At 38.7% G+C, this 23,275-nt stretch overlaps 1 protein-coding gene and 1 long non-coding RNA gene across 5 annotated transcripts in view; one reads left to right on the plus strand and one right to left on the minus strand.

Annotated features, from left to right (window-relative positions):
• FAM169A (family with sequence similarity 169 member A) overlaps nt 1-23,275 on the minus strand; it is a 37,892-nt gene that overhangs the window by 11,958 nt on the left and 2,659 nt on the right. For 2 of the 4 annotated variants that reach the window (XM_037373606.1, XM_037373604.1), the window contains exons 1-10: nt 13,478-13,923; nt 13,236-13,373; nt 11,683-11,782; nt 10,571-10,656; nt 9,038-9,209; nt 6,638-6,814; nt 5,111-5,239; nt 4,798-4,910; nt 2,489-2,543; nt 2,031-2,163 (exon numbers count right to left, since the gene is read on the minus strand). In XM_037373606.1, coding sequence (XP_037229503.1) covers nt 2,031-2,163; nt 2,489-2,543; nt 4,798-4,910; nt 5,111-5,239; nt 6,638-6,814; nt 9,038-9,209; nt 10,571-10,656; nt 11,683-11,782; nt 13,236-13,373; nt 13,478-13,537 — 1,163 coding nt within the window. In that variant the 5' untranslated portion in view covers nt 13,538-13,923. Of the gene's footprint in view, nt 1-2,030; nt 2,164-2,488; nt 2,544-4,797; nt 4,911-5,110; nt 5,240-6,637; nt 6,815-9,037; nt 9,210-10,570; nt 10,657-11,682; nt 11,783-13,235; nt 13,374-13,477; nt 13,924-14,069; nt 14,653-23,275 lie in introns of those variants that run through there. The other 2 variants (XM_037373608.1, XM_037373607.1) reach the window with 2 other exon arrangements.
• On the plus strand, nt 7-15,493 carry LOC119141361. The gene is made up of 3 exons (XR_005101911.1): nt 7-966; nt 1,588-1,589; nt 15,480-15,493. It is a non-coding gene; the product is annotated as an uncharacterized LOC119141361 (long non-coding RNA).

Genomic DNA, 23,275 nt, shown 5'->3' on the forward strand with positions numbered 1-23,275 from the left:
GCAGGAAGTATTAAGATATATGTTAATCCAAAAGGATTAAAGGATGTAATTTTGGTGATCTCAGCAGGGAAATTCTTTCATGACCAATTATAAAGTACTGCATCACATGCTGGCCATAGGCAGTCAGAATCCAGAAAATTAAATGTCTAAAAATGGCTACCTCCTCATTAAGAAAAAAAAAATCAATTAGAAAACATTGCTTTGGCCATTACAAAGTGTAGACATCTATCTCAATTCTGTTTTATGGAAATAAAAGTTAGAAATTTAAAGTTATTTTAAAATTAGAAAGCAGTAATCTATTGCATATTTGGAAGCCACAAAGGAGTGAGAAAGGATGCAACTTCTCACACTCCTACTGTAGAAACAGGCTAAAATCAAAGAGTTAAAGGCAAGTATGTTTGTATATTCAATGAATATACAATATACTACAAAGACCATGACTGGAATTCAAGGCAATAAACACATCATGGCCGAACAAGATAATATTAGCTAGAGATTAAATGAGCAAATACCTAAAAATGAAGTTCTGATGCACCTGATAGGTAGGGTGTAACACTACATCAAATATTCAGTTCTCATTTTTGAGGTAAAACAGATGAACTGGAAGTATTGCATACAAGAAGAGAAAAAAGTACATGTAATAGATTTGCAGTAGGCTGATTCACAATCTCATAGTAAAGGCAGTATTGAAGGGTTTTATCCCAGGTGCCAGTCTTGACATGAAGGCACTCTATAGGAGAAAGTCTCTGACAGAAGACCCTGCTGCATTTGCTATGTGCACAGAAGGACAGAACCAAGCCAATATCATGACCTGTGGCCGTCAGGATTCCTCTTAGCTCTGCTCACAACCACCATGTTACACACCTTCAAAGGAGCAGTGGCACCTCATTGACTTCATCTTGCAAGGCCCAAAATACTGACACTGAGTAACAGGCTAGTCCTCTCACATGCCAACTAGTACCACAGGTTGAGAAATACTTTGCTGTGTCAGTGTTAAACCATGTCATTGGGCCAGCACACCCAAGCTCTGCTTAGTTCCACAGAGCAATTTAAACACAAAGAGGTAGCTGTTTCTAGCTGAAGACCACAACCTCATGTGGAACCTTCCCTCCAAACTGATTATCTTTAAAGAAACCTAATGGAACAAGTTTGATGGAAAATCAGGTTATCTTCAGTTCTTCAGATGATGTTTTTGGGGTTGCAGTGGGTTTCTTTGGAAAAGAATAAGAGGGGGAGAGACATATATGGGGGGAGGCAGGGAGTGTGTCTATGAGCATACTCACACAGAAAAGGGGAAGAAGGAACAATTTCTTTATTTAATAGCCAAAGTTCTGTTTTCTGGATGGAAGGCAGTGCAAATTAGTACTTCAGGCCTTGCATTGTACAAATTATGGCACACAAGTGGTATACATCCTCAAATCCCCACCTGAGAGTTATTACAAAAGGATAATATTCTTTAAAATAGACAACTTTTTTCCAGGATGTAATTTTGGATATTATTGTTTTAAATCAGAATTTGTCTGAACAAAGCACTTTACTTTGAAGACTTGATTGCGCCCTGTAACTCTTTTGTTATCAAGTGAGAAGCAGTAACCAGCTTCCAAACTAAATACTTCTTTTACTGCAATATGCCACCATAACAAGAGGTTGGGAAGGGATACCTCTCCAAAGATCACACATGGCATTGTGGATACATGTCCACTTATACTATCACATGAAACTATGCTGTATGAATGCAGATGTTTTTACTTTCATGCAGACTCTGTTATAATAGAACACTGTTAGCCCTCACTGTTTTCTTACTGTTATTTCCAGTATCTGCTGAGTTTTCAGAGACACTACTTTCTGGTGTAGTCACCCTCCAGGTGTGTCTCTATTTTCCTTAAATCAGACTATTTTTTACCACTTTTAAAATCAAGCAATAAAGTAGGAAGAAAGGAGAAGGAGTATCAGTAGGACATTGAGACACTGATGTAGTTTTGTGATTGCCTGAACAGAATAAGAAGTCAGTAGAATAAGGGCTCCTTTACCTGCTTTTTGACACATGAAGCACTTTCTCATGAACTCGTGTTGAAGTTCCAGGTTCCCAGCTGCTTCCTGCTATCCTGGGACGTGTTAAACTACTGCTTTGTAGCCAAATGGCACCAGGAGCTTTGTTAGAGTCTTGGGGGAAAACCCAAACAAAACAACAAAATAAGTGCCAGTGAACAAATTAGTCTAAGACCTGCATATAATTTTCCCAATATTTCATTAAAGGAACTGAGTGCAAGTAAATTTCGTTGTGGTACTTTTTTCCTAAATACACATGTACAATATTGTTACCAAGACACTCAATTTTATCTGAAGCCCTCTAAAAGTTAAGTCTCAGCACACTGTAGAGCAGGGCATGTTTTCATACACTTTGAAGACTAAAACGCTGATTGAAAGTGTAAAAGAGTCTAACCTATTCATCCATAGTAATCACAATACTGATAAAGGTTATTTTTACCTCGAGATGTGCTTGCACAGACATCTACTGATTCTTCACCTTTTTGAGAATCTGCCTGTGAAGCAAAAGCAAAACTAAGGTTATTCCAAAGACTTCTGAATTGATGGAAATATCTTCATCTCCCTGTCTGTGATTGCATCTTTCTAAAGCACTGCTTCACAGTAACGATCCTATGAAAAAGCAACTGAAACCATTCTTAATATCTGATACCTAACTGCCTCTTATTTCTCAGATTTTTTAATATTTTTTTTTTAAGTTACCTTTATTGCAAGGATGAATATATTTTCTGCATTTTACTTCTGGTCTCAACACAGAAGATAAGACCTGAAAGAAACCTGTCACTATAAACAACACTACCAAGACTTTTCCTAACCATTCTGTTTATAACTGGTATCCATATAATTAAATGCTGTAAGTCTTTTACTTCCCCTTTCTGTATAAGCCCAAAGAACTATACTATAGTAGCTGATAAAATTTAACAGGGAAGTTTTATTTTCTATTTGTATTTTATTTTGTAGTCTTTAATTGTGGCATGCCACAGAATATGGCAGCCTATGTAACAAACCCCAGAACTTAGTGAGTGAGCAGTAATGCAGGTTACATGCACTCAGCAGAAGAGGCTGCTTATGTCAAAGTTCCCTCTCTAGAGCTTCTGCCTCTTGTTCTTTGCCACCATCCCCATGATTTAGCTGATGACTCAGTGGTCAAGCACTTTATATTCTGAAGTGGGTATAAGCTGGACACATTAAAATAAAGTTATGCACATTGCTCTTTCTTAGCTTCTGGTAATAACCAGCATCCAGGTGTTCTGTTGCCTTTCCAGCCTCACTACTATCCATGAAGGCCAGCAAGAAGTGGCCATATCTACATTCTGACGCTTGAGGTAGTTTCAAGCGAGTTTTGAGTACCTAAGAATTTACAGACTCACGACAAATTCTAGCATTAAAACACACAAAAACAGGGAGCACCAAGTACAAGGTGAAAATGAGACTTGGGGAATGTGTTTTCCTGGCTTGAGGGAAGGTGGGGTATTTTATTTTGTTTGATGGTCCAACAGTCTCTGAAGCATTGCAGAATGGCTTACAGTTAGTTCACGTGCTAAGAAGAGAGCTGCTACCAATTCTACCAAGCTATGACAAGTTGGAGCACTCTGCTATCTAGTCTTTGTCTTCTGGAATAAGGCCAGGGACATGGCTTGAGTTCTTAACTCATGGCAAGAAAAATCCTAAGAACTACTATCCCTCTGGTATTTTCTCCAAGTATATCCATACAGCTATACAACCAAAACATGCAATTTTTTAGATAACTTTGCTGGTATGATCATTACTGGAATCTGAATCTAGAACTCAGTGATGATGGTAAAGACGCTGTTACAAATGAAAGAAAATTGCTTCTTTCATTTGCTTTTTCAGAAATGAAAGAGTTGTTGCTTCCAATCATTTAGAGACTAAAAACATCATTACTTTGCTGTCAGTTTTGCTTTGGGAAATGCTCATTTTCTCCACTAGGAAAAGTGACATTTGACTTAAATCTAAACTTCAGATTTAGAATATAATAGCTAAGAGTATCAATTGAGCCATTTCTTCCTATTTTTAATTAAAGCATTGGCTTCTGCAAGACCATGCTCATGTTGATACTACAATCTTTAAGCACACAAATTCATGTTCATGGTATTTGGAGCTACAAGTTTTTCCTCAAGCGCATTCTTGTGTGGCCTCAGAACACAAATGAGAGGGGAACTGCTTTGTAATATTCAAAGACACAAATATATTCATGACTTCATATCTATGTGTAGCTGGAATCTGGTTGATATTTCAAATATGCACGAAGAAAGCTGCAGTCATACATGGACAATGTGTAGCTTTGAATGTGAACTGAACACCTTCCACTGCACTGAACTGTGATTTGAATATGTACTTCTACAAACACTTTTCCTCATTCCTTCTGCTCTTATGATGACTCTACTGTTCAACAGTTTTTCTAGACAGGTGAGTCTGAGCCATTTGAGATCCTCGCAAACGGCTCGGCTTGGATTACAGACTGACAGCTGTGGCACAAATCCTCTACATTCATGGAGTCACACCCTCACCCTTGCAAAAAAAACCAAACGAAACAACCAGTATTTTTAACCCCAGCTTGGTCATTGGTGTTGCACCAATAGGAAGCTAACATCCACCCAAAAAGCAACAAAAGCGTTTGTCCTTTATATATAGTGTAGACTTGACAATTCAATTATGAGATGAACAGAAACCATTTCTCATACTTTGTTTTTTAGTAACAAAGCAATAAAAAGGTAACTGTGTACCTACATTTAACTGTGTTTCTAGCTCAGTCTTCTGTCCACTTGCTTTAGATACTGTTGCAGTCTTCCTGGCATACTCCTCTGCTTGGACACTCTGATTTTGTTTCATGGAGGCCTCTGCTTTAAGATTTAAAAGAGGAAACAGAAACTTACAGTACCTTTATATAACAATTAACCATTCCAAATACAACCTCACAGATCTTGTGACCAAAAAAAAGTCTTCCTGCTGGTTGCCATGGGCACTGTTCACAGAAGTCACTGTTGTAAAGTGTTTCTTCAACTCTTACAACATGTCAGAAAACTAAACAAAGCATCCTTACCTGCAGTTTCAAAGTTTTCCTTTTCCCTTATAGATGTAATAGAAGTTCTCTGGTACCAAAGTCCTGGTCCCTGCACTTCCCACAAAAGGTTACAATCCTGAGGGTACTTCTCAAGGTATTGCTTACAAGCTGAACAAACATAAGAAAAAAACCACTGTATCATATATACTCAGTTAAACCTCCATTTCTGAAGTTTTTCTGCAATCAAGTTAATTTGCAATCTTCCATCATACACAAACCATGACAGAAAGACCTGTTCAAGAAAACAGTGAAGTCTGAAATAAACATAATATTGCTTTACACTACTCATCCTTCTCCAAATCCTTTCTTCAGGTTTAAAACACTTTCCACTGCAAACAAAGGTGTATGGGATTTTCTTCTCTAAGCATCTACTTGAGTTTTAAAACTTTACTGGTTACTCTGTCCCTGCCAAACATAAGACCCAACCCATGATGGAAGGGCTCCTAGGCAGAGTATACAGCAAAGTCATTTTGTCACTCCAGGTCGTTATAGGCGCGAGTGAAAAGCACCCTTTGGGAATGCTAACATGTTACCATTGCATAAGTCATCATCCACTCACAGTTAACTCTGGAGTATTTTTTCCTCTGTTCTTCTTCTACCTCTTTTCTCCCAATACATATATGAAACATGCATGTGGAGAGGCATGTTTTGACATTACTCTACAGTAGCTACCAGGAAAACTACTGTTTTTCACTTTATTCACTACTGATGCATAACATCAGTGGACAAGACCCCTGCCATATCATTCCTTGACCAGGGAAGCAGATCAGTCATTAAGTTTTGCTTAAGACAGTTTTCTGGTTCAAGCCAAACAATCCAGATCTAGTCAGATCCAACAGACACTGGTACTTGGAAAAGCAGAACGTTTCCAGTGGCTAACAATGCCAGATGAAAATGTTCACAGAAGAAATCCTGGCAGATGGCCTGGGAGTAAACAAGTCTTCCTTTGCCCTCCCTCTCAAGTCTGCTTCTTGCCTGAACACAAGTCCCAAGCAGCATCATTTCCAGAATGCAAATGATTTCCTAGATGACCTAACTCTTGGGTTGCTAATGGAAGAGCCATAAATGTTTTCCTTGTACACTACAACTATGCCTTCTCATAACCAAGTTAAAGCATAGCTTAGTATGTCGTTTTGACCAGAAATTCTAAGAAAGCACAAATTAAATGACCTTGTGAGGCTTAGCTGTGAGCAAGAAAGAGGTGCTACAAATACATTAGATCACACACAAACACCTCAGTCCAGTTCTGGATGCTTTGTGGGGACACAGTGGTAAACTTCATGGTAGCACAAAGCCAATGGAGATCCAATAACCTAATCTCATGTAGAAGACTAGATTTTTAATCAGGAACTAGATCTTAAATCAGGATTATTAGCCTTCACCAAAGAGTAGAACATTTAATACAGCAGCTGAGGATGCAGCCACAAACGTGAAGCTTTAGTGACATTACTCATTTGGACATGTAAAGAAAGCACAAAGATGGTAAGAATACATTAAAGAGCTTGCCTGTGTACACAAATGACGACAGTGGATACTGTAGGCCAAGACAATCATCACTAAAGGAATCCACGAAGTCTTCCAATATGATTAGCCCAGAGTCTTTCCCACGATGTTTCTTTCTTACGAAGATTGTGTCTAGCACTGGCAGCTTGTAATTCTGATAATAAGACCGGCAAACACTTCCTGAAATAACAGGAGAGGAAAAAATACCTGTAAGTACTTCAGCACTGACATGCTGCAGCATGGATTTTAGCTTTTTCAAATACATTATATAGTTTGGTATAACTTATAAAAATTACAGAAGTCTGTATACTACCAAAAATAAAATTTATATATAAACTATTAAAAATAGTGACTTAAAATTATGTATAACATGCATAAAAAATAATTGCTATCAGTCATTTAGTGTCTCTTTGGGCAAGCTTCACAATGTTGCCAAGATATATCAATAGATTAATATGGTAGAAAAAAGTCTGTAGTACCAGAAAATAGCAGAGATAGTGAGATTTCAAAGTAAGCCTTTCCTCTCTATACATTTCCATAGGATAACTATATTAAACAAAACTGAAAAAGGGAGGAGGAAAAAAGGAGACAACGAAATTCTTAAATTGCAGTTTTACATAGATTACATCACTCAGGACAAATACGAGGACTATAATTCAGCCCTTGTTTAAAAACTGAAATAATTTAAATGAAACCACAAAAAATTCAAGGACACTTTACACTGGAATTCTCATACCAGCAACACGTTATCCATAGTTAACAAAGAACATATAGGTGCTTCAGTATCAGAGATTTAAAGGATAGCTGTGGACTCAGTGGTGAGAAAGGGCTGCCATATGATGGCATTAAGACAGCCCACCAACTATCCAATCTGGTTTTAGGCCCTCACTTTGTGAGTCAGTGTGAACTACGCTTGAAAATTGCCCTTTCCTCTAACAAGAGCAAAGGGAAGCATACAGCTGTCTATAGAACATAGTCTTTTCAACCTTGTACTTTTGAGACTAATGTAATTTTCATTTTTCAAGCAAGAAAACATGGACAGGGAGGTTAAATTTACTTGGGTTTGTGGTACCAGTCAAGCTCCACCACTCTTTCCTAACCATCTGCTTCCAGAACTGTCTTTCTCCACACAGACTACTCCTTCGGAGAACACAGCACAATCAGACATGGATGAAATATTGATAATGTCCAGAAAGATTGGCCTTCACTGTTTGCTGACTCAGGGTAAGTAAGCAAGAGGGCGTCATGAGCAATGCAACAAGTGAGCACAAGTACAGCAGAAATTCAATGCCACATAAAGAAGCATCCCCATTCCAGATTAAAAATAGAACCACTACTTTGAATTTCCAGCAGTATAAGGCCACAAAACCACAACTACTACTTTGTGACCACCATACTACAGCTATTTTGACACTGAAAATACTGAGACATACACAAGTTATGCAGTGCATAATTTCTTTAAGAAAAAAATTGCGACAAGATAACAGAACCAGAGAAAACAGCCAGTTGCTTTCCTGTCTCGATCGCCAGACCAGAATGGGTCAGTGACCCAGACAGTTTACTATTTTACTTTTAGCAGTTTGTAAAGGCATACATGTCTGTTAGATAGTGGAAGTCTCCAGCATGTCTCCAATACCATCATTAATCCTGAATTAGTTAATACCCTCCAGAGATGAAACAAGAATGCCAGACTTTCTCCTTGATCCAAATACTGATACCCCATGAAGTGCTATCAATGTGCTAAACAGCCTACTCGAATACTGAATTTTATTCAGCAAAAAGTGAAAATATATTCCAAAATAACTAAAAGGAAATTACAATGTTTAAGAAAAACAGCAAGCCTGTAACATTAATAACAAACCTGCCAGCTCAATTGTAATCTCTGAGGGAATGCATGTGTAGAGGGAAAGGCAATCTTTTTGTTATCACCAGGTACAGCTAAGTCTTATGCCTGTGAGCAAGATTTCTATGCTATCATGCTATAAATGTTTAAGTGATAATGACATCCAATTTGACAATGATTTCAAATAAATATCTGAACCTCTGCACTCTGGATTTAGGTCAACCCTCCTCCCCCGCCCCAAAACACCACAAAAACCAAACCACAGCCCAATCCAACCATGAATAATTTTTCTACAGAAAAAAATAAAAAGCTTTCTGGCATACCTGATTTTACAGTTTTAAATATATTTTGTAGAATATGAAGAAATCTATGAACTTTTAGATTGCTAAAGCACATAATCATTTCAGCTAGAAATTTTAACTGCAATCTGACTGCTTAGGATTTCAGGAAAACTCACTCCGTCTGCAAGGCTTATGAAGTCTACTAAATACAATATTCTTCAAATAATCTCTCATCTCACCCCCCATGCTCCCAAATCCCACAATACTCAAGTGTTTTACCTGTAAGTTTAACAGAATAGAACCCAATGGCCTCTCCATTTTTCCACATGATCTTTGCATATTCATTGCTACCATGACAGAGAAATGGTGTCTCAGCTGCTCCCATTTCTTGCGTCCGATAGATAATTCTATTCAGAACATAGAGAACAATCCTCTCTCCAAGAGATTTCACCTAAAGAAACACAGAAGAATGTTTTAGAAGAGTGGTCAGATTAGTTAATACTCACACATCAGGGACCTTACTTTTCAAAACTGCCACCTAACACAGCTGCAGACAGACAAGAGAAGCTTAAAAGTGCTAAAGCAGAATGAAGCTCTGGGGTTTGAAGGCAAGGAGATGCTTGGAAGCCATAGCAATAGGTTAAGTATAAGCACTACCATACATAGAGGATATTTCACAACTTTAGCATTGCTACTAATTCAATGTGTAAAAGCTGAGACAAGTGCTGCAAGTGGGATAGGGGGAAATATTTTTAACTTAAAGCTATTTTTTGATTTAAGAAACATTCACCACACAGCAGTACACCAGCCTCAGACTTCCTAGGCTAGCAGGTAATGGGGAATCCTACAAAGGAGAAGTGAGCCTCATGGGGTAGCAAGACTTGGCACAACTCAGTCACTGCTGATAGTAGCAGACAAAAGGACATGATGCAGTGGAAAATCCTACTGCAACAGTTTGTGGCATGAAACAAGGAACTCAATAACCTTTTCTGTCCTGCAGGATTCTTTTCACACGCAAATTTTAAGTTCACTACTATCTTACCCACTGTGAAGGAAGAATGTGGGAACCATGCTCTCTTCCTAATGCCCAGTCTCAGCTACCCTACCTGTAAAAGATTCAGCTCTCCTGATTTAATCGCCATCCTACTAAGAAGCACATGGAAAACAAGACTACATGCCAAATTCTCTAGAGTAAACTAAAAAAATACAAAAATTCAAGGTGTCCTGATTCCATGATCAGATACCAATTACATTTCTGAAAAAAATATGCATTTCTAGTTCTGGAAAAAAACCTCAAACTCCATACTACATAGGTGTCCATAATGGTAACAGAGGTCAATGAGGAGCAATAAAGCAGATACCAGATAACTTTCCCAAGCCTCACGTATTGCCACTGCAAGCCACCAGCTCCAACTCATTTCTACCAAAACAGGTTGCCAACAGTATTTTTAGCTTACTAGTCTCCCGATAAGATCAACAGCTACTGCTACAGTACAGTGCATCACTAACTTTTCAATACAACCAGGCATAAGATGTTCTAAAGAGTGAACAAAAACTCTTAACATTGTTAAGAACTAAATAGCTTACATATGAAGATAACTGTACAATAGGCACTCTTGCTCTAGACACTATCTTCAAAGTTCTTTCCCCTAGTACCTATTCTTCTGTGTCCTCTGAGTTTACTTTTGACTGGAGACAGCCAACTCATTTCTGAATAAAATGAAGACATGTAACTTCTCACACACTAGCTACTTGTCATTACTTGCCATTATCTTGAAGGATAACTGCTAGGTGGATATTGGAGTGCTTTACCTGTTGAAGGCCCTCTCTGGCAGGGACAGATGTTTTCACAATATCATCAACTGACCACCACTGGTTACCAAGGTACAGGGCCACAGCTTGAAAGAAACAAGGGGAAGTAAAGAGTCAGTGATTCCCACCATTCTGAAAGAAACGTTCATTAAAGCTGCTAAACAATTAGGAGTAACACCTGTAGTAAACATCTTCTAGTCAGCACTGTATTAATGCAACTCCTACTACCCTAGCACAACAAATGTGGTGCTATACACACACCCCAAATGCAATGCTCCCTAGTCCAAAACTTGTTTGAAAACTGAGAACAATACAACAAAACACAGATTTTGTGTAGTATGACAGAGCAGCTTTTTTGGACATAAGCACTATTCTTCACCACTGTGCTCTGATACCTCCTACTACAAACTGGGCCTGGCAAGGCAAGTCTCATTCATACATGTATTTTAGTTTTGGGTTGCTAATGGATATTGAAACTGTGCAAGTTTTAGTGAGTCAGATGAATTAAGAAGGTTGATGGCCATATGATTACCAGTCAGGAAAAGCGTCATCTATGACCATTTGCAGCAAAACTGGCAATCATGTAACAGCATTAAATGGAAAGAGAAGGGAACATGGGAGAGTGGAAGGGAAGGGAGAAAAATCCCACCAAAACTAGTGAGACGTCATCTTAGCCAAAGCTATGTTAGGATCTAAAGCTAGAGACAAATTTACACCAGAGACTGATCAGTCACTGCTAATAAAGAGCATCTAAATTCATGGGCAAATTAATGAATTCTATGAATGCTCAATAAATTCCTTTTGGAGAGATGAGGCATACATTGAAAGATCAAGAGATATGTGCTGTACCAGGATTCAGACAAGCACCATGTTATTTTGCTATGCATCGCCTAAATTCAATGGGTCCAGTTTGGCTCTGATTACTGTGCAAAGTTCTATCACTTGTGTATATGAATACAAGACAAAAGTATGGGAAGAAGAACACAGTGAACAACAAATGCAGAAGTGCCAAAGTTATGAGCTACACTAGCATGGAATGAGCAAGGGCCTGGTTATGTGTATGTGTCACATAGGAAAACAGCAACACAGAGATTAAAATCTTAAAATGAAACCTGTGAGCAAGTCCTCTGGTGCAAACAAAGCAAGAACTTTGTGTGTCTGCTCTTCACCATAAAGAGGAACGAAGCCCACAGCTGACAAGACAATAGGAACCTGAAACAAGAGTGTACAATACTTCAATAGACTCTTGCTAAAACAACATTAGTAAAATATACAGAGAACATTTAGCAGGGTAAGCAAGACAAGTGTTGAAAACAGAATGCTTAACAGTAAAGGACAAGCATCAGACCCCAGCCCTTACTTCACGCATTTCTTTGTAAAGACTACATTATGAAGAGCTCCGACTCTCAAGCTCTGGCAGATACAGCTACAGTAATTTATACTGTTACAGCTCTCTACTGTCAGCAGTTTGCATTTATGTGCAAAACTGAAATAAGTTGTGCAGAGAGCCAGCAGTATGTTCACTTCAACTGTTCCAGCTATGCAAGCTGTCAAAGCCAATGGAAGAATGATGCAGGCAGTTAAGCACAGAAACAAACCGGCACAGCAAAATTGCTGTTTGTTAACATAAGCTCTAGTGTGCTACAGTGGGAAGGCTGGATTCAAAACTTTTCTTCCCTTAAATTGCACACATTTTAGAAATTCCAGAGTGGTCTGCTTGGCTTCCCCTCGGGAACAACATGAGAAGGCTCAATCCACCTCTCAGAAGTCAAGTACCTTTGTGGAAATGCATTTTGATATTTAAATTCACATCTTTTCAATATTTAATTAATGCATAAAAATTAGACAGACATTAAATGCTGTGGTAAATAGACTTGCTTACCCAATTTAAGAAGATTACAATATGCCACGTATGAGGATGTTAATATGAACAAGAATTTAGGCATAAGCACCTGCAGAAATGCAGAAAAGTGCTTAATACTATGCTGCCAAGGAATCTGCAGCACTGACCTTTTGCTCCCACAGAGAATCCTCTCAGCTCACTCACTCTTCATTAAAGCTATACACCATTGCTTTCACTGGTACTAGTTATCTAATAATAGAAGTATTCATCTAGACAGAACCAACATTGACCAAATTATCATGCAAGGGATAAGTGTTTGTTTAAAACAAAGTGTTACAGCCAGCCTCTACTACAACTCCCAACCAACAGCAGTGAATGCTTCAGAGAAAAAGAAAATAATTACTTCTTAAATTAGTGAAACTTGCTGATCAAGAATTGAACCCAACCACGAAGAACACTGGACTGAGATACAAAAAGAGCCAATCGATTTCAGTAAGTCATGAACTCCTCAGTTGTAAGGGCAGATTTTTGAGAGTGTGTGAGGTAATGCTTTTTAAGAAAGAGTTTGACTCAGTTGAAATTAAGCTTTTTTAAATTACTTTATGCACACAGACCCATTGCCTAAAAGCAGCAAATAAGTCACTGATGCCCAGATTTCAACCCAGTTATCAAATAAAAAAAAAGTAGAGCTTAAGACACAAACAGGAATTTGGAAAATACAAAAGCTTTGCTAAATCAATCATGTAATTCAATAGTTATGGACTGGATATTTTCTACACGTATATCAAGAAAATTGGGACCAAGATATTTGCGAGTTCTTACTTTGCCATGGCGTGGCAGAGACAGGAACTTGGGAAAGTGTGGATTCTGTCTCCGAAGGTCAGACAAATACTCTTCTGCTGAGATCTCCAAGTCCTTATGAGTGCTGCTGTTCAACATATCCACAGGGAATGACATACTCTTGAGAAATAAGCAACATTATTATTGTAGGTAGTTTGAAACATAGGATGCATATTTATCACATATTTCTATCAAACATGTAATTAAGACTGTTCAACACCCACCCTCCGCTGCTCTCTTGAAACCTCTATATCCAAGTCAGAAAGGAGAAATGCTCCGGGCATTTAATTAGGATGGTGCCTATTAACACCCAGTCTGTAAAACAATACATTAATCCAATCTGTGTTGATATGCAGAAAAGGAAGGGTTCAGGCCATAGATCCCCCCTAGACCCAGAAGGGGCAGACTTCCACCATACAAGCTCCCCGTTAGCAACACACCTACAATACACCGCATGCTGCCTTGAGGCAGCAGGCTCAGTAACCTCCTCCCAGCTGATGGTTTTGAGGCCACAGATTTAAGCAGTAAGTGGCCAGTCAAAAAGTAAACAGCCCAAAAAAGGTAACAAGAAATAAGTTCATTTATTCCAGATACTTTGTATTTAAATCCATCTCTGAAGAAAACAAAGCATTGTTCAGAACTTCTCTCAACTGGCCAGTTAGCATGCCTACCAGCTGATTGTTTCCAAAAGCATGTTCTTTTGATACAAGAAAATAAAGTTCAAAAGAACATTTTATTTTGACTCACCCAGCAGCAATTTAAAAGCCTGCATTTTAAAAACTTTTTAGCAGCAATAATATACTACTATTAAGTTACCTGAATAAACAGAGGTGCTCCTTCTACAGAAGGCTTTTTCAGTCAAAACTGAAAAACAAACTTGGGACATGATTCCATTGGCATTTACAACTGCCACCTTTAACACTTTTGCTGATGAAATTGCTTTTCCATGAATGCTATTGTTTAGCTATACACACACACACTTCCCACAGCCATTTCCTTTCAAATTCAGCTCATTCCTTCCCCTTCTGTTGTGTGGATTTTCTCTTGCCTTCTCTTCCAGCCTCTCACATCCCTCCAGCTATTACTACTCATGGCCCCTTTCAGACAGATGCTTAGCTGCATCTCTCTCCACCTGTTCCTTCCCACCTTCCAGGTGCTGCCCTTACTAACAGGGCAGAAGCAGGGAAGAAACTCAACAGCAGCCTTCCCTGTTTGCAAGAGAAGGGACTTGAACAGCCAAAGGTGAGGCATGCACACCTCTGAATGCAGCAGCAATGCACAGAGCAGCTGCTGCCAGAGAACAAGTTCATGCACCACGGGTCTCCTCACTTTGAGCAGATGCCGTTTGCCCACCCATATTAAGCTCTGAAACACACCAGCAGTACGCAAACAGACTAGCCTGCTATAAGTATATTACAGAGGAACAGAGGTGAAGTGCAAGACTACATGTCACTGCTTCTACAAAAGGAAGAGGATATATCACCCAGTTAGCTGCAACAGGCCCAGTAAATTCTGCTTTAAGCAAATACAGACACATGAAAAACACAAAACTTAATTTTCTGTATGCTGGCAGAAATGGGAAACCCCCCTCCAGTATTAAAGAAATACTTAAAGTGCTCAGATAACTGAGAATAACAAAAGCTCTGCTCAATTTGTCTGTTATTACATGACAGACAAGGAAGCCACAAGCTATCACTGAAAGCCTCTAGGTAGTAATTCCTGACATTTTTGTAGAATAAAATAACAGATGATCAAAACAAAATATGCAATGAGAAATTCAGTAGATTATCAGTTATAAACCCTACAACACTATGAAAATAAAAGCAACCACCAAATCTTTGCTTATAAGCAAACACAACAAAAACCTCTTTCCCTCTAATTCATAAATTCATTGAATTGCCCTAAGAAATCATTCAAAGGCCTCCTTTCTGTTTAGCTGTTTGGGTTACTTAACACTTTCATATAGCATACTTTGGTTTCATTCACTCCCAACTCACATTAGTCACTTTTGACTTTTCATCTTGTATCATTTACAGAGAACAGGTTATGCAAAAAACCCAATACAGAGCAATGTTCAACACTGAACTGAAGCACATCTACTCAGCACCACTGCTGAACAACCATTTATCACTTGTACCAACCGTACGTGTTGCAGATTCAACATGTAAAGTGACAAGCTTTCAAACACTTGTGTTATGTAATTTGTCTCAGTGCTGATGACATCAGAAGTATTTCACAACAGGTAAATTCACCAGATCCTTGAAGAAATCACTATACACAGAAAGTTCAGTTATATTAAAAGCATTAAACAGGTGATGAAAGGCAAGTGTCCCATGCCACTCTACAGCAGAGCATAAGGAAATATTCAACAGTCCAAAATGCAAGCATCTTCATTTCAAAAGGCAAAATAACCTACCAAAGACAAACCAGATAGCTTCCAATACTAATACATTAATACATTTCCCTCACAAAACCACAATTGGTTTGTCAGTGTTTTTAACAAAGTAAAAATACAGATGGTTCCACATGCAGCCATTCTCAAGTAAAGCAGGAGAGAGGAAAAGGGAAGGAGAAAAATAGCTTTTCAGTTTTCCTTTGCAAAATTAGTACACTTTCTTTTCTCTAGGGGTGGCAGGAACAGTGTAAGTCTCAGCCACACAGTCCCTCATACTCCTTTTTGTTGCTTTAAGGCTCTGCATTGCATGACTGTAAAACACCCATGTTCTTATCATCGGGTACCACTCCAACTGGTTGGCAGTCAGGTTGACTAAGCACATGCAACGTAGCCTTAAACAACCAAAATCATCATGACCATTTGTACAAAAGGCATATTGGAAGTGTGTGTTTAGGAGGGGGGAATAAAGTCTGTTTCTTAAATGAGGCAAGTTAGGCTTTTCATGTTTCAAGTGAAAGAGAGCAAATCTTGCACTCTTCATAACCATACCATTTCCAATAATAGCATTAAAGAATGTATGTTATAAACTCACATGAGCAACTTCTGCTCTAATGTGGAATTGCATGACTTTCCCCTTTGTCAACATTATGCAAGCTACTATGCGAGAAACAGCACGTCCTTTTTTAGGAACAGCTGCAGCACCAGAGGGTAATGGAGATCAATTCAAGGAACATCAACAAAAAGCACATTTAACAGGATTAGTGAACATGTTCCTGTGCAAATGAGGCAGCTCCTTATTCACAAAAATCTTTATTACTATAAGTATTAAGGTTAAAAAAGTATAATAAGTGGGCAACATTGCTAATTTAATTATAAATTATAGCTGCAACTCCTATTCCATCTTAGAAGTGCATGAGGGAGAAATGCACAATACATACAGCTTCCAGCTCACACATGCATTTCAGCAGGAATTGACAGATCTGTTCATCCTCTTGCAGACCTTCAATACTGAGTGCTATGAAATAGCAGCAAGATATGCTGTAGGAAACAACAGAGCTTTTGGCTTGTCAGAGGGCTTAAATACAGCTTAAAACTGGTTTTGGGTGCCTTTGTCTCAGGGCAGCTGAAGTCTCAGTGGTTAGGCTGCCAGCCAAGAATTTAGAAGAATCAGGATGAACTACCAGCTCCAGCACAGACATGTTACTTGATCCGCCTGAACTTCCCATCTACAAGATGTGAATAACCATTAACTCAGTATGATTCTCTGTATAAGAAATGCTTTACCAAAATTATGAGATACTTGAACACAAGCTGGATCAAAACTTGACAAGTACTGGAAGTATACAATTACTGACACAGCAAAACTTAACTGCACAACTCCTTTTCCTTTAAAAAAATAATCACAAATAATTTACCAAGAACTTTTCAACAAAAAAATAACTGGGACAGATAATCTTGCCTGATATTAAAATACATGCAAAATTTAACTTCATGCTACTTAGCACATGAACAATCTTCAGATTAAAAGCTTGTTTAACAATAAATAATTGTAACTTAATTACTATTTGGTTTTTTGTTTGGGGTTGGTTTTGTTTATTTGGGGTTTTTTTGGGGGGGGTTATGGGGGCCCCCATTAATATCTGAAGTTTAGAGAAAGGACACTGGGGTGCTCAAGCTATGACCTGCAGCATTCTTCTGCTAAAACAGGAAAATTAATCCAGTCTGTAGGACACACATCAGGTCCAGCCCCATGATGAAGTACTGGCCTACTCAGACAAAAAGTAAACTGCAGTAGTGTCTGACCTAAGCTTTAATCTATTTAAAGGAGTGCTGAAGTATTGATCACAGAAAACCTCAAGGACTGCCATGCATTTCTTATGCATCATCACACACTTGAACCAAGGTCTATCTTAAAAATATAATCCTACCATGATCTCCTAGGCTAGCTACAAGCTACAACTGGGGTAGCACAATGAGAAGAGAAATACTAAACTGATATCTCCATTTATAGACTAGCTGCTGATGTTTCAGACAAAACTAAGCCAGGACACTGCAGCAGTCCCAAGCCACACTCCAGAGCCAGATCTGATGATGCACCAAACCAGCAGTCACATCCTCAACCAGAACAGCAGGAACATAATTTCCATTTTGTTATGTTGCTTTCCCACCTTGCAATGTCCAATTGGTGGTTTGGTGAAAGCTGTGAAAAGACATAGAAGTTGGAAGGAAAATAGAAGTTTTTTAAAAAGCAGTGTTTTGAGCCTTTCAGCTTCAACTACACACACAAAAAAAATACCACATCTGTCACTTCTAAAATTGTTAAGTTCTACCAACTCTATTAACAGACAAATTACATAAACATTTCTTTGCTTAGACTACCAGCTGTCACAAACACAGAACATTCTTTGCTTTTATTTCTTCAAGATCAAATGCTTTAAATCAGGAGGGACTGTTTTTAAATGCTTTTTCTTGCTTCTATCCAAATACTTGGAAACATTTAAGTAACAAGGTTGTTCATCCTTTTCTAATATAAAAATAATTTAAAAACTATGCTAAGATAATTAGTCCAAGTCCTCAGCTTCCTTCTCCTCAGGTGACTGGCCAGCCATCTGGAACACATCCAGCCATGCTGCTCTTGTCCCTGGTTGTCTTCCACAGCTAGGTCCTCCTCATGCTTCTCCAGGCACCTCTTCAACAAGATAACAAAATATGCCTCCTAATTTTTTGCAGCTGTATTTGCCACTTGCTATCAGAAGACTATCTCCTATGCCCACCTGGCACCCATGTTACTCAGCAACTTGCTCAGTTTTCAAGCCTTCATATCTTCTAACATCCTTCCAGTCTGGAAGGGCCATCTCAAATACTCTAGTGATTTAAGAAGTAAGAAAACTCCTCTCTTGATGATACTTAGATAAAACCCGCTGAATGTGGCTAGACAGCTGGTGGACTATCAAGCCTAATGTAACTAACCTAACACCACAGTGAGACTGGTGTGGCAATAACCTATGGGTACATTTGCATCTATTTTTAAAACACTGTTGTGCTGTCCTCTCCCCTATCCTCACAACTGGGGTGGACTTAAAAGCACAGATTAAGTCAGCCAACTTCAGACACATTAGAACAGCCTAATGAGTTACTGCTCACCAGCCAAACAGCAACTCTTCATGACTGCTTTGAGAGTATTCCACAAGCAAATTCAAATGTGATGGTGATCATGGTTACTAATGCTGAGCAGCAGGTCCTTAAGCTTTGCAATCACACCCTCCATACCCAAAGAGTTACTAAAACAGCTGCCTGAGCTACAACTATGCCACATGAAGTCTGTGTATGTCATAGCTTTCAGCAGAGAAGCTATAGGGAATTCAATGGCTAAGGAGAATTCAAGCTCTTCTCGCCTTTGTCTTGTTTTTAATGTAATTTACAGCTGAAGACCTAGAACTAAGAAAGGAGCAATTGCCTTGGTCTTGTGGGAGATTCAACTGAAAATGCAGAAAGGGAGGTTGACATGGGATCTTCTCAGCAGGAGTTGATCACACAAGTGAAGCAGGGAAAGCAAACAAACAAAACTGCAACAATAGCTCCCTATCAGTCAACCCTAAAGCTTTCTTCCAGACCAGCAAGTACATTGAATTGAGAAGTTTCATAGTCTGACTATAGGGCCTTATGGCCCATTTACAATAGTGTGAGGATCAGAATCTGGAAATCAGCACTACAGCAAGTGTAACATTTGGAAGCAGTAAGAATTTAAACCTTACAGCAGATTGGGGGGAAAAGTGCAATTCTTAAAAGGAAATGGGCATCTATCTCCAACCATTATTACAGTGTTCTTCAGAAGATGACAGATGGTTAAAAATATGGTGCTTAATAAAAGAAAATTCTGAATTCTACCTGCTATTTGTGCTTAGTGTTCTACAGTAGCAAATTCTTTCAGCTGCACACAGCTAAAGGCTTGACAGTGTACAACAAAATTATGAACAGGCAATGCAGTTTGTGGACTTGCCACAACACGGTGGAAGCAAAAAACCAGACAAACTAGGGACAGAGATAGCTAGAAGGAACTACCTTCCCATTCAAGGGAAAGATGGGTGAAAATCGGATGACAAGATACCACAGACTTCCAGCACATTCAAAGGAAGTAATTGTGCTTTCAGATACCATGCTTGGGCAACAGACATGAGGAAGTCATTACTGAGTGTCAGTCTGAGCCCAGTCATTTTGTAAAGAGATATTTCAAGCTACCATCCCAGATGAGAGACACCATTCTCACAAATACAGTGGTAGGTATAATCATTTCCATACGTCCATGCAAAGCAGCACCAAAGGCCACACAGACAGACAACCCCAATCAAGCTCACAGCTGGGCACAGCAGTGAATATGTTTTTCCTCCTCATCCTATCTTCAGAAGGATGGAAAAAAGACACATATGAAATAGAAAACTGGAAGTAAACTCCATCCTCTGATAAATAAGCGTTCAAGAAAAATTCACACCTAGTAACAATACGACTACTAAGCTAGGAAGGAGTCAGGCATCTTGTAGGCTGTTTCAGCTAGAATGGAAAAATAAGGAGCAAGGTCTAGTATTTCTTGTTTATGTAGAAGTCCTGACCCAAAACAAAGGAACAATAAAACAGAGGAGTGTATTTCACTGCTCAGAACTCTCAGGAATCTGTTCAAACAACCTGATATCCCACTTCTCTAAGCTTTCCAAAGGGATGACACAAATGAGCAACAGCTCAGGGCACACTATATTTCCCAAAATGAATCACTTCTACTCATACCTATGCCATCATGTCCATACCTATTGCCATCAGAACCAATATTTAACAAACTCCTTAGCAGACAGAGAATATTCCTGATGGCTCTGTATGCCTTTGCTTTCAGTAGTCTCATACTTGCAGATAGTTCATTTTTTTCCCCACAACTGTCTGAGTATAGCCACTGCTGTTTTATTTCAGCTTATCACAGCTGCATTATATATAAAACATTTGTTAGCATGCATTCACTAGGTAAACATGTTACTGCAGGACTGACGTTCTCAATTTTAGCAAGAATGTCTGTAAACAGTGGAAAGGAGCTTGTATATAACCTCCTCCCTGGTATCATCCTGTCCTTACCTCCACCAACTGTTCCTGACATCCTTCCAAGAACATACACACTTCTTGAACGTAACACTGTTTCCTCTGCTTCTCACTGTTACGTACATTTGTAAGAATCAAACTTCTAAGCTAAACTCCTAGTACCTAGGCTATCCAATTTTTGAAAAAAATGTCTTCACTACAATAACTGATCTTCACTAGAAATACAGACATGACTTGCTTGTTTGGGTGGAGGGTGGTTAGAACAAAGATAAGCAAGTTAATCATACCTCTGAACCTATCACCACACCATACTACATAAAGAACTGGAACAGTACTACCACTGCCAGTTCATGATATTAACCCTGAAACAGTGTTCTGCTTTAAGCCTCAGTGGCAGGAATCAGGTAGTTACCTCCTGCTTCTTCAGAAAACTCCCTTCTGCAGCTTCAGCGTAAAGGTTGACAACAAACTCTCAATGCTGCAGTAGCAAAAGAAATACTTCAACACTTTAAAACCCTGTTGTCTGCGCTGCACTGTAATAACATTTACATTGTTATTGTTAACATCCCAAATATTTTATTAACTCACAAATTAAATTTCTCCAATTATTGCTGGCTAATTCTACAACAGCTGTGAGAAGTGCTATTCAAGCCTTTCTATTTGCAGAAGAGCTAGATCAGGGGTCCTCAAACTATGGCCCGCAAGCTGGATACAGCCCCCTGGGGTCCTCAATCCAGCCCCCAGTATTTACAGAACCCCCCCCGCCGGGGGTTGGGAGGGGAAGCCAAGCAGCTGCAGATGACTGCCTGCCACTGCATCCACGTGCCGGCCCCCTGGTTAAACAGTTTGAGGACCCCTGAGCTAGATAAAAGATTGGTCTTCTACCAACATATTTGCCAACCTAAATAAACTTCACATTACACCCGTTGTATTAAAAGTATAAAGTCACTTAGGACTAATACAACATTCCACACCATTCAAAGTTCATCAATACTCGGTGCCTGGGAAAGGCTGGTGCAGCAGCAGACCCACCACTGCTATGCTCAAACTCCTGAACAGGGTGTATTCTTCCAGCACTGCCTCAGGGGCTACTGATTGACAGAGGCCACACCTTTACCAACTATTCCTCCTCTTCAGTGATCCACAGAATTAAGGAAAACTATTTGACCACCCTTACTTTACATGTTTTGATGAAGCCTAGAACAAAGAGTAGCAGTGAATTCAACTCATATGGCCCCCAAACAATTTCTAACCATAAGTAGAAGGGAGAGATGCTGGTACTGTGAATCCACAGGTCCCCGCACTACAGCAATGGTAAAATCGTAAGATGTTATTTTACTACAAAACCAAGTACAGGACCAAGAGAGGAACAACTTAGATTTGAAAGCAAATCAAAACCCTAAAAATGCTATTTTGAATAGCTGTACACCACACAGTTCTGATCACAATTTAGACTAATGCAACTTCCTAGACTTCCAAATCAAGGAATCATTTAGTACATACAGATGCATCATTTTAAACACCAGCAGGTTTTCCAATTAAATTTTAAAACAGGCAAAGATATGTTAGCCCTGACAGTTTTCACTAATTTTAGTGACATTTTTAGGGAAGATCTGAAAGCTCATCATTCCCCTTGGGCAGGATACTTTTACGTATTTTAGGGAAATGTTTAAAAGCTTCTTTGAAGTCTCAGCCTCACTGGAGAACACCAACTAACTTTATAACAATTAAATATATGTTGTCACATCCCATTGTTAAAAAAAATCAGCAGGCAATACTGGAAAAAACATCAGAGAAAAGCTATCAAGACTGCATATGCCATTTCAGTCATTTAAAACAATGCAGTAGAGGAAACATATCAAGCCAGGCTTTTCCTCTCAGGATTGTTTAATTTATACTCTAACAGCTGGAAGCAAAAGTTTGAGAGTATTGAATTTTGCTTGCTTGATTTTTTAAAAAAATCCATTTCTATTGTATGAAAAAGGGTTTTGTTCTTAAACAGTTTACGAAATGATTACCCAAGAGACATTCACCGACGAAAGCAGTTACAAAGAAAAGTATGCATCTCTACCATAGCTGCCACAAACTCCATTTCACAGATCAAAGGATAGCTATGGCTTTCTGCAATGTATAGCTGATACAATTTGATGGCTAGGTTACAACCCCGTGAGTCTGGAGGAAGCCATTTACCTGTGAGGAAGTGAGAAACTAGTAACTTGACTAGAGAAGTATCTAAGGAATAGCAATGTTAAAATAAGCATAGTACACATTGCTCCAGCTCTAATATTACTACTTGTATTTGAAGTTTAGAAACATAATTGGTAATACCTTTCAATGATTACTACTACCACTTGATATTCATTGATTGGTACAAGATGTATAATAAGCTTGGTATCAATATCTTATAAGAACGTAAGCAAAGGCCTCTTCTAATCTGATTAATTTCTCTAATACCAGTAAATTCCATGTTCTTCTTTGAAATCTTTGCTACAAAATCACTAAATTTTTCACATTTAAAAATGAAAACAAAAGCATTAATAACCATCCA

Source organism: Falco rusticolus, chromosome Z (assembly GCF_015220075.1).
Source record: "Falco rusticolus isolate bFalRus1 chromosome Z, bFalRus1.pri, whole genome shotgun sequence".
NCBI lineage: Eukaryota > Metazoa > Chordata > Aves > Falconiformes > Falconidae > Falco > Falco rusticolus.